Raw genomic sequence first — 10000 nt, 5'->3', positions numbered from 1 at the left:
ACGCACACGCACACACACACGCACACACACACACACGCACGCACACACACGCACACGCGCACACACACACACGCACGCACACACACAACACACACACACACACACGCACACACACGCACACACACACACACGCACACACACACACACACACTCACTTTTAACACATCTATATTTTGTTCTTTCATTCATCCTGCCGACAGTTCACTTGAGTGGCAGGTATCACCATGGCAACTGTTGGGGCTCACCTGTGTGCTGAGGCCGACGTGCACGTGCATGCACTGTGGGTGGAAGGCCCCCGTCCCACAGGCGTAAACGTGCGTCTCGTTGAACGGCTGCAGCAGCCGCACAAAGTTGGCGCAGTCGGCCTGACAAGCAGAGGAGGCGGAGTCAGCAGGAGCAGGTGCCGCTCGGCCCCGCCCCCCCACTCACCTGCGGACTCTTCCCTGCCAGCCGGCAGCGTTCCACATCTTCTCTCGCCGCCGGCCAGTAAATCTGAGGAGACACAAAGGGCGCTCAGGCCTTCAGAACCGTCGGACCTGCCTCCTCTGGACCTCACCGTCGGTGCCAACAGCTCCAGGCTGTCGGGCCTCAGCAGGTAGATGTGATCTCTGCCTCCAACCAGCAACCACCCGCGATCCTCGTCCAGGAGCAAGGCATCATAGCCGCTGCTGACTCCGCCCCCCCACGAGAGGGCCCAGCCCTTGGTCAGATCTGGGGCGCAGGAGACAAAGAGCTGAACCTCCTGACGGGGACGTTGCTCTTAGCAACAAGACTCATCCTGAATCGTTTCATTAATATTTGTTTTGTCTTATTTTGGGTCACGGAGGGGTCACGGAGGGGTCACGGAGGGGTCACGGAGGGGTCACATAGGGGGCGAAGGCCGGTCCATCCCTGGAGGAGTTCAAGGCCCGATGTGAGCATTTGTGGGTTTGGTACCTTACCCAGGGGAACCTGGGCAGTGCCCTGAGAGTGTTGTGGTATCTTCCCCTTCACCTTCCATGTTAAACCTAACCCCTAACCCCTAACCCCTAACCCCTAACCCCTAACCCCTAACCCCTAACCCCTAACCCCTAACCCCTAACCCCTAACCCAACCCTAACCTAACCCCTAACCCCTAACCCCTAACCCCTAACCCCTAACCCCTAACCCCTAACCCCTAACCCCTAACCCCTAACCTCTAACCCCTAACCCCTAACCTCTAACCCCTAACCCCTAACCCCTACCCAGGCCTTGGAGGGTTCCTACCTGTGTGAGAGACCTTCAGCCGGGCTCCAGTTTGGCTCCAGGTTTTGGCTGAGGAAGCAGGCAGCAGCACCAGGGGGGCCAGCAGCAGCAGGTGGACCCTCCCCCAGGAGGACCACGAGACCCTCAACATCTCTGAGCTGATGAGGACACAACGATGGACCAGGTGGACCTCCTGCTGCTCACATCACACGCTGGAGCTGAAAGGAGGAGAAAGTCTGTTTATTCAGACCAGTTAGCATCAGATTAGCTCTGCTCGCTAGGCTGGACCAGGGACGTCTCATCCCAGCTGGACAACCTTCACTGTCCAACAGCAGACCCTGTCCTTCTGAAACCACCCTTCAATCACAACCAGCTGTCCTGTTTGGGGGCGTGATGATAAAAAAGGGTCAACGCACAAATGAACACACATTTGTAATAAGTGCGTCCCACCAAGCTGAGGGACGAGGACGCGTTGGAAGTAACAGTGGACAGTCTGGTACCTGCTGTCGGGCTCGTTTGAGACGATGGACAAGATGGACCAGGACCTTCGGAGATTTTACAGAAACATCCAATGGTCCATTTTTCCAGGTCTCCAAAGATTCCTGGAGTGACACAAATACAGTTGTGATGGGAGATGGTTGCCACGGTGACCTGTTCCACCATCTTTATTGGCTCTTCCTGTCGCAGCAGCTCAACAATGAGTCGACAAAACACGGTCACATTGTTGTCTTTGTTTGGGTTTTCCTGTCCCGTTGGACATCGGGTCCATCACCCTCTGACCAACACGCCTGAACTGGGTCAGAACTCTGACGGATGGAGACACAAGCACTTGTTTACATGAACAACAACAACAAACGTGAAGGAGCTCAAAAGAGTCTTGATTGGTAGATGATCACCATGGCGACAGAGGTGTGCTGCTAGCCTAGCTGCTAGCAGGACTGTCTGTATTTGACCCGTTAGCTTGAATGCTAATTGCATGAGCGGTTGACGCAGGCCTGTAGACTAGCGTTAGCATTTTAACGGATTTTAATGGAAGATAACAGTGCAGAACCTTCTTGCTCTGTCCTCCACCTCTGTCCTCCACCTCTGTCCTCCACCTCTGTCCTCACCTCCGTCCTCCACCTCTGTCCTCCACCTCTGTCCTCCACCTCCATCTCTGTCCTCCACCTCTGTCCTCCACCTCTGTCCTCCACCTCTGTTCCACCCACCATCTCTGTCCTCCACTCTGTCCTCCACCTCTGTCCTCCACCTCTGTCCTCCACCTCCACCATCTCTGTCCTCCACCTCTGTCCTCCACCTCCGTCCTCCACCTCTGTCCTCCACCTCTGTCCTCCACCTCATCTCTGTCCTCCATCTCTGTCCTCCACCTCTGTCCTCCACCTCTGTTCCCCTCCTCCATCCTCCACCTCTGTCCTCCACCTCTGTCCTCCACCTCCATCTCTGTCCTCCACCTCTGTCCTCCACCTCTGTTCCCTCCTCCGTCCTCCACCTCTGTCCTCCACCTCCGTCCTCCACCTCCGTCCTCCACCTCTGTCCTCCACCTCCGTCCTCCACCTCTGTCCTCCACCTCCATCTCTGTCCTCCACCCCTGTCCTCCACCTCCGTCCTCCACCTCTGTCCTCCACCTCCGTCCTCCACCTCTGTCCTCCACCTCCATCTCTGTCCTCCACCTCTGTTCCCCTCCTCCGTCCTCCACCTCTGTCCTCCACCTCCGTCCTCCACCTCTGTCCTCCACCTCTGTTTCCCTCCTCCGTCCTCCACCTCTGTCCTCCACCTCCATCCTCCACCTCTGTCCTCCACCTCCGTCCTCCACCTCTGTCCTCCACCTCTGTTCCCCTCCTTCGTCCTCCACCTCCGTCTTCCACCTCCGTCCTCCACCTCGTTTCCCTCCTCCGTCCTCCACCTCTGTCTCCAACCACCATCCCCCTCCTCTGTCCTCCACCCCTGTCCTCCACCTCTGTCCTCCACCTCTGTCCTCCACCCCTGTCCTCCACCCCTTCCTCCACCCCTGTCCCCTCCTCTGTCCTCCACCTCCCTCCTCCACCTCTGTCCTCCTCCTCTGTCCTCCACCTCCGTCTTCCACCTCCGTCCTCCACCTCTGTTTCCCTCCTCCGTCCTCCACCTCTGTCTCCAACCACCATCCCCCTCCTCTGTCCTCCACCTCCGTCCTCCACCTCTGTCCTCCACCTCTGTCCTCCACCCCTGTCCTCCACCTCTGTCCTCCACCTCTGTCGTCCTCCACTAAAGTCCTGATTTTCCAGCATGACTCAGCCTGAATGTTGGGAAAAACAAAGAGCATGATGGGAAGTGAGCTGGCCAGTACAGGGACATGTTGTCCCCCTCTCTGCTCCCTGTGTCCCTCTGCTCAAGGTCACGGGGAAATATTCTGGCTCTCTGGGGGATTCTGGGAAAAGGAAAAAGCTGAGGTCATCCACTTCCACTCTGACTGGGCCTTATGGGCCGGTCCACAGGCAGCGGACAGAGGACGTGTCCTGGTGGACACAGACCCTGAGGTAGGGACGGACTCTGTCCATCTGTCCATCACACAGAGGGACGTCTCATTTCTGAGCAGCAAACAGCCCATCGGTCCAAAACCAGAGAGAATGACAGCACACACACACACACTACAGAGAGGAAAACAACAACACACACATACAGGAAACTGCTGCCGTCCCTCACAATGTGCAGCTCTGGGGGTGTTGAACTCATAACAGGAAAAGACGAGGACAATGGAGGGACGTTGACACAGAGACCCGTTTTATAACGTGAAATACACAGACGGTCCCAGTATAACCAGTCCATTAACCCTCTCTGTCCCAGTATAACCAGTCCATTAACCCCCTCTGTCCCAGTATAACCAGTCCATTAACCCTCTCTGTCCCAGTATAACTAGTCCATTAACCCTCTCTGTCCCAGTATAACCGTCATTAACCCCCTCTCTGTCCCAGTATAACCAGTCCATTTACCCTCTCTGTCCCAGTATAACCAGTCCATTTACCCTCTCTGTCCCAGTATAACTAGTCCATTAACCCTCTCTGTCCCAGTATAACCAGTCCATTAACCCCCTCTGTCCCAGTATAACCAGTCCATTTACCCTCTCTGTCCCAGTATAACTAGTCCATTAACCCTCTCTGTCCCAGTATAACCAGTCCATTTACCCTCTCTGTCCCAGTATAACCAGTCATTAACCCTCTCTGTCCCAGTATAACCAGTCATTACCCTCTCTGTCCCAGTATAACCCGTCCATTAACCCCCTCTGTCCCAGTATAACCCGTCCATTAACCCCCTCTGTCCCAGTATAACCCGTCCATTAACCCCCTCTGTCCCAGTATAACCAGTCATTAACCCTCTCTGTCCCAGTATAACCCGTCCATTAACCCCCTCTGTCCCAGTATAACCAGTCATTAACCCTCTCTGTCCCAGTATAACCAGTCCATTAACCCTCTCTAACCTCCTGAAGAGTCGGACTGATCTTCTTTGATCTTCTGGACAGATGCTTTAATGAACTGACCTCGTGACCGAGAAGTCCTCGCGCTCGAGTCCAAACCGCTGCGTCTTTTGACAGGTGAGCCCTTCACGGACCGCAGGAAACGCCGCTTCAGTCACTTACACACACATTTCAGAGCGGACAGATGTGGACTCACCCAGCTGGACTCTGCTGCTCCCGTTCAGGTTCTGCGGTTCTCACCTGGATGAGGGCTCGAGACAAACTGAGCACGTGCGGGATGTACCGACTCACTCAGCCAACGGCCCCGCCCCTGTCCTCTCTGCTGTGGCCTTCAGGGACCGCTCGGAAATTGTTCCGCGGCTCGTGTGTTCAATCACAAAGGAGGTCGTGTATTAGTGTATTAACACTGTGTATTAACACTGTGTATTAGTGTAATAACACTATGTATTAGTATATTAACATTGTATTAGTGTATTAACACCGTATTAGTGTATTAACACTGCATGTTAGTGTATTAACACCGTATTAGTGTATTGACACTATGTATTAGTGTAATAACACTGTATTAGTGCATTAACACTTTGTATTAGTGTATTAACACTGTGTATTAGTGTAATAACACTATGTATTAGTATATTAACATTGTATTAGTGTATTAACACTGTGTATTAACACTGTGTATTAGTGTAATAACACTATGTATTAGTATATTAACTCTATTAGTGTATTAACATTGTATTAGTGTATTAACACTGTGTATTAACACTGTGTATTAGTGTAATAACACTATGTATTAGTGTATTGACACTGTGTATTAGTGTAATACACTATGTATTAGTGTATTAACACTGTGTATTAGTGTATTAACACTGTGTATTAGTGTATTAACTCTATGTATTAGTGTATTAAACACAATGGAAAAGACAATACAACAATAATCAACACTTATGGCTGATGACAGAGTAAAATACCTTTAAATTTATGTAAGTCATTCTCAGAATTAATTCATAGTTAATGGTAATGAAAGTTTCTATTTTAGTTTTGTGTAAAACTGTTGTGATAAAATCTGACCAGAAATATGCTGTCAACAAATAATGTGTTTGATGTAATGCTAAAAATATCTGTATGATAAAACATTCTTGAGAGGAAACCAAAACTCTGCCACTGTTGCGTAGTTCCTATTTCCTACAGGCAGGCTCAACTTGAACATCTCATGGCCCACAGCGCCCCCTCTGGACAGAGGAAAACAGCTTTGAGCAAATTTGTTCACTAAAAAATGTTGAAGCTCCCAGAAAAAAGATTCTTTAAAGGTAAAGTTGTGACTTATTGAGCTGATCTTTGTTTTAGAGACAATAAAAAGGGGAAAAAAGAGAATTCTGTCAATGTGTGATGAGATTTATTCAGAATGAAACTAAATATTTTTACATGTTTGAAATGTTGAGGAAATAAAAGGTGTCACAAAGGTTCCAACAATGAAAAGAGTCACCAACACACGTCACATCCCACAGGAGGCAACCTACCTAGGTAGGTGGGTAGGTAGGTAGACAGGTAGGTAGGTAGGTAGGTAGACAGGCATGTAGGTAGACAGACAGGTAGGTAGGTAGGTAGGCAGTAGGTAGGTAGGTAGGCAGGTAGGTAGGTAGGTAGGTAGACAGGCATGTAGGTAGACAGACAGGTAGGTAGGTAGTAGGCAGGTAGGTAGGTAGGTAGGTAGACAGGCATGTAGGTAGACAGACAGTAGGTAGGTAGGTAGCAGGTAGGTAGGTAGGTAGGCAGGTAGGCAGGCATGTAGGTAGACAGACAGGTAGGTAGGTAGGTAGGCAGGTAGGTACGTAGGTAGACAGGTAGGTAGGTACGTAGGTAGGTAGACAGGTAGGTAGGTAGGTAGACAGGTAGGTAGGTACGTAGGTAGATAGACAGGTAGGCAGGTAGGTAGACATGTAGGTAGACAGACAGGTAGGTGGATGTGGTGAATTTCTTCCGGTGGTAGTCGAGATGTGTTGATGAGGAAGGAATCTTCACAGACACCGACTTGGTTTGAAGATATGTTTATTAGAGAGAAAAGTCAGGCATCAATCAGACACTGCAGTGTGTTCGCTGAAGGTCTCCTGGTCCTGATGGTGAAGGTCTCCTGGTCCTGATGGTGAAGGTCTCCTGGTCCTGATGATGAAGATCTTGTGGTCCTGATGGTGAAGGTCTCCTGGTCCTGATGGTGAAGGTCTCCTGGTCCTGATGGTGAAGGTCTCCTGGTCCTGATGATGAAGAGCTTGTGGTCCTGATGGTGAAGGTCTCCTGGTCCTGATGATGAAGATCTTGTGGTCCTGATGGTGAAGGTCTCCTGGTCCTGATGATGAAGATCTTGTGGTCCTGATGGTGAAGGTCTCCTGGTCCTGATGGTGAAGGTCTCCTGGTCCTGATGGTGAAGGTCTCGTGGTCCTGATGGTGAAGGTCTCCTGGTCCTGATGGTGAAGAGCTTGTGGTCTGATGGTGAAGGTCTCCTGGTCCTGATGGTGAAGATCTTGTGGTCCTGATGGTGAAGGTCTCCTGGTCCTGATGGTGAAGATCTTGTGGTCCTGATGGTGAAGATCTTGTGGTCCAGATGGTGAAGGTCTCCTGGTCCTGATGGTGAAGGTCTCCTGGTCCTGATGGTGAAGATCTTGTGGTCCTGATGGTGAAGGTCTCCTGGTCCTGATGGTGAAGGTCTCCTGGTCCTGATGGTGAAGATCTTGTGGTCCTGATGGTGAAGGTCTCCTGGTCCTGATGGTGGAGGTCTCCTGGTCCTGATGGTGAAGGTCTCCTGGTCCTGATGGTGAAGATCTTGTGGTCCTGATGGTGAAGGTCTCCTGGTCCTGATGGTGAAGATCTCCTGGTCCTGATGGTGAAGGTCCCGTGGTCCTGATGGTGAAGGTCTCCTGGTCCTGATGGTGAAGGTCTCCTGGTCCTGATGGTGAAGGTCTCCTGGTCCTGATGGTGAAGATCTTGTGGTCCTGATGGTGAAGGTCTCCTGGTCCTGATGGTGAAGATCTCCTGGTCCTGATGGTGAAGGTCCCGTGGTCCTGATGGTGAAGGTCTCCTGGTCCTGATGGTGAAGGTCTCCTGGTCCTGATGGTGAAGGTCTCCTGGTCCTGATGATGAAGAGCTTGTGGTCCTGATGGTGAAGGTCTCCTGGTCCTGATGATGAAGATCTTGTGGTCCTGATGGTGAAGGTCTCCTGGTCCTGATGATGAAGATCTTGTGGTCCTGATGGTGAAGGTCTCCTGGTCCTGATGGTGGAGGTCTCCTGGTCCTGATGGTGAAGGTCTCCGAAGTGCTTTCTCCGTGAGACAGTGTCAGATTGTCTGGCAGGTTGAGGCCTTACAGATTTTCAGATGGATGCACCTGAGAAACAAGCTGAACTCCGATGGTCAAGGCCTACAGAGAATAGATGCCCCCTTTGAGACGACACGGAGTCTCGAAAAATAAAAAGATAACCAAGTTTTATTAAAGGTGATAGTGACTAATAAAGTGATAGAACTTGAGACACGTGAGTAAAAGATTAATTAGATAGGTGTGATTAATATATGAAAATTTAGTGGAGTGTGAGAGCGAAAAACCTTCCGACGGACCTCTTTCATTATAAAACCATCAAACTCTGGACGGGAATATTCTCTCACGGTCGGTCCGTCTACGGCGACCACCCGCGGAACTCCAAGCCAATTTAGTCAAAAGGTTATTAGGGGAGAGTTTGGCAAACACCTACGAGATACTCAAACTAAACCCAAAAATGTCCTTGGTCAGGCTGGTCGACCCGTCGGACCCTACCCTGGACCCTACCCTGGACCCTACCCTGGACCCTACCCTGGACCCTACCCTGGACCCTTCCCTGCCGAGGAACCCCTTTCCCTGTTCACCAAGTCCCCCAAATAACTTAGTGACACAAAACTTCAGATATATGTGTGTGTATATATATAGAGATATAGAGATATATGTTGAACACATCAAACACATCAAACAGTGGTTTCTGAATTTGTAGTTCCTGGTCCCCTGATGAAGGATCTTCAGGTGGTTCACATCTCCATTCAGGGTCCTCCAGCATCTTTCACAGTTCATTTTGAATTTCTGAGTCCGTTTGAACATAGTTGCCACCCCAACTTGGATCCCAACGTGGATCCCAACGTGGATCCCAACTACTGTCCTGGGACAGAGAGAGGTGCCAGCATCTTTGCAAATAAGACATCGGTTTCATTAAAAGGGATACGAACATATCAGAGCTACGTATCACAATCACATAAATTACCGTAAATTCCGGACTATAAGCCGCTACTTTTTTTCTACACTTTAAACACTGCGGCTTATTTATGGGTTTTTTCGTGGCGCACTATCACAACTATTGTGAATCAGTCATTTTTACTGACCCTCAACGTGGAAAATACTCGAAGAAAAGCTTATGATGCGACTTTTAAGTTAACAGCGATCACTCGCGTAATCTTGGCATTACGGTAATCAATGGGGAGGAGGTGGAGACGCCGCCTGAAGAACGGATCCAAAGCAAAGAGACGACAGAAGCTTTTAGAGGTAAACATCGCAGGTGGCCCGAGCTTGAGAAGGTTCTGGAAGCCTGGGTCAACGAGCTCGAGAAGGTTCTGGAAGACTGGGTCAACGACCTCGAGAAGGTTCTGGAAGACTGGGTCAGCGAGCTCGAGAAGGTTCTGGAAGACTGGGTCAGCGAGCTTGAGAAGGTTCTGGAAGACTGGGTCAGCGAGCTTGAGAAGGTTCTGGAAGACTGGGTCAGCACACAGAGAGCAGGCGGCCGCGGTGCCACCGCCATGAAGATAGAAGATTTTAGAGGTGGCCATTGTGGTAGAATATATTTATGTTGCTAAGCGGATTAAATTAAAAGTTAAAAAATCCTGACGTGATGAAAACTGGATTTAAGGTCTCTGAATAAACACACAAGTGAAAAGAGTGGCTGTTGTTTCTGACCTGTCTGTCGCTCGTCAGTGACTCGTCTCTTACGGTAATAAAACATCTGTTTTCCATCTAATTCTTCATATCACTACGAGGGACCTGCGGCTTATAATCAGGTGCGCTCTATAGTCCAGAATTTACGGTAACTCCCCTCGTAACCGGAAGAAAAGAAAACTTAAATGCAAAGAGTAACATAAAAATATGTCTCAAAGGTTAATTTAGATACTAGATTAGTGGTTATACTGGATATTTATCAACCATCTCGTAGGTAGACAGGTAGGTAGGTAGACAGGTAGACAGGTAGTAGACAGGTAGGTAGGTAGGTAGACAGGTAGGTAGGTTGGCAGAAAGGTAGACAGACAGGTAGATAGAGAAGCAGAC

The 10000-nt window shown here is 50.1% G+C and overlaps 2 protein-coding genes and 1 long non-coding RNA gene across 4 annotated transcripts in view; 1 reads left to right on the top strand and 2 right to left on the bottom strand.

Annotated features, from left to right (window-relative positions):
* si:dkey-49n23.1 (semaphorin-3D) overlaps positions 1-5182 on the bottom strand; it is a 13387-nt gene extending 8205 nt beyond the window's left edge. For both annotated transcript variants that reach the window (XM_057031540.1, XM_057031541.1), the window contains exons 1-6: positions 4869-5182; positions 1725-1826; positions 1246-1442; positions 557-711; positions 430-492; positions 246-365 (exon numbers count right to left, since the gene is read on the bottom strand). In XM_057031540.1, coding sequence (XP_056887520.1) covers positions 246-365; positions 430-492; positions 557-711; positions 1246-1375 — 468 coding nt within the window. In that variant the 5' untranslated portion in view covers positions 1376-1442; positions 1725-1826; positions 4869-5182. The remainder of the gene's footprint in view (positions 1-245; positions 366-429; positions 493-556; positions 712-1245; positions 1443-1724; positions 1827-4868) is intronic.
* On the top strand, positions 5182-6046 carry LOC130524955 (uncharacterized). The gene is made up of 2 exons (XR_008950295.1): positions 5182-5449; positions 5491-6046. It is a non-coding gene; the product is annotated as an uncharacterized LOC130524955 (long non-coding RNA).
* A 3899-nt stretch (positions 6047-9945) lies between these two features.
* Positions 9946-10000, bottom strand: part of LOC130523920 (protein SSUH2 homolog) — a 6104-nt gene continuing 6049 nt past the window's right edge. The window contains exon 10 of the mRNA XM_057029546.1: positions 9946-10000. This exon is cut by the window's right edge and continues 538 nt beyond it. The gene's annotated coding sequence lies outside the window, so the exon portion shown is untranslated.

Source organism: Takifugu flavidus, chromosome 4, assembly GCF_003711565.1.
Source record: "Takifugu flavidus isolate HTHZ2018 chromosome 4, ASM371156v2, whole genome shotgun sequence".
NCBI classification, from domain to species: domain Eukaryota; kingdom Metazoa; phylum Chordata; class Actinopteri; order Tetraodontiformes; family Tetraodontidae; genus Takifugu; species Takifugu flavidus.
The sequence above is the reverse complement of the archived record's forward strand: the minus strand, read 5'-3'. Positions and strand labels throughout refer to the sequence as shown.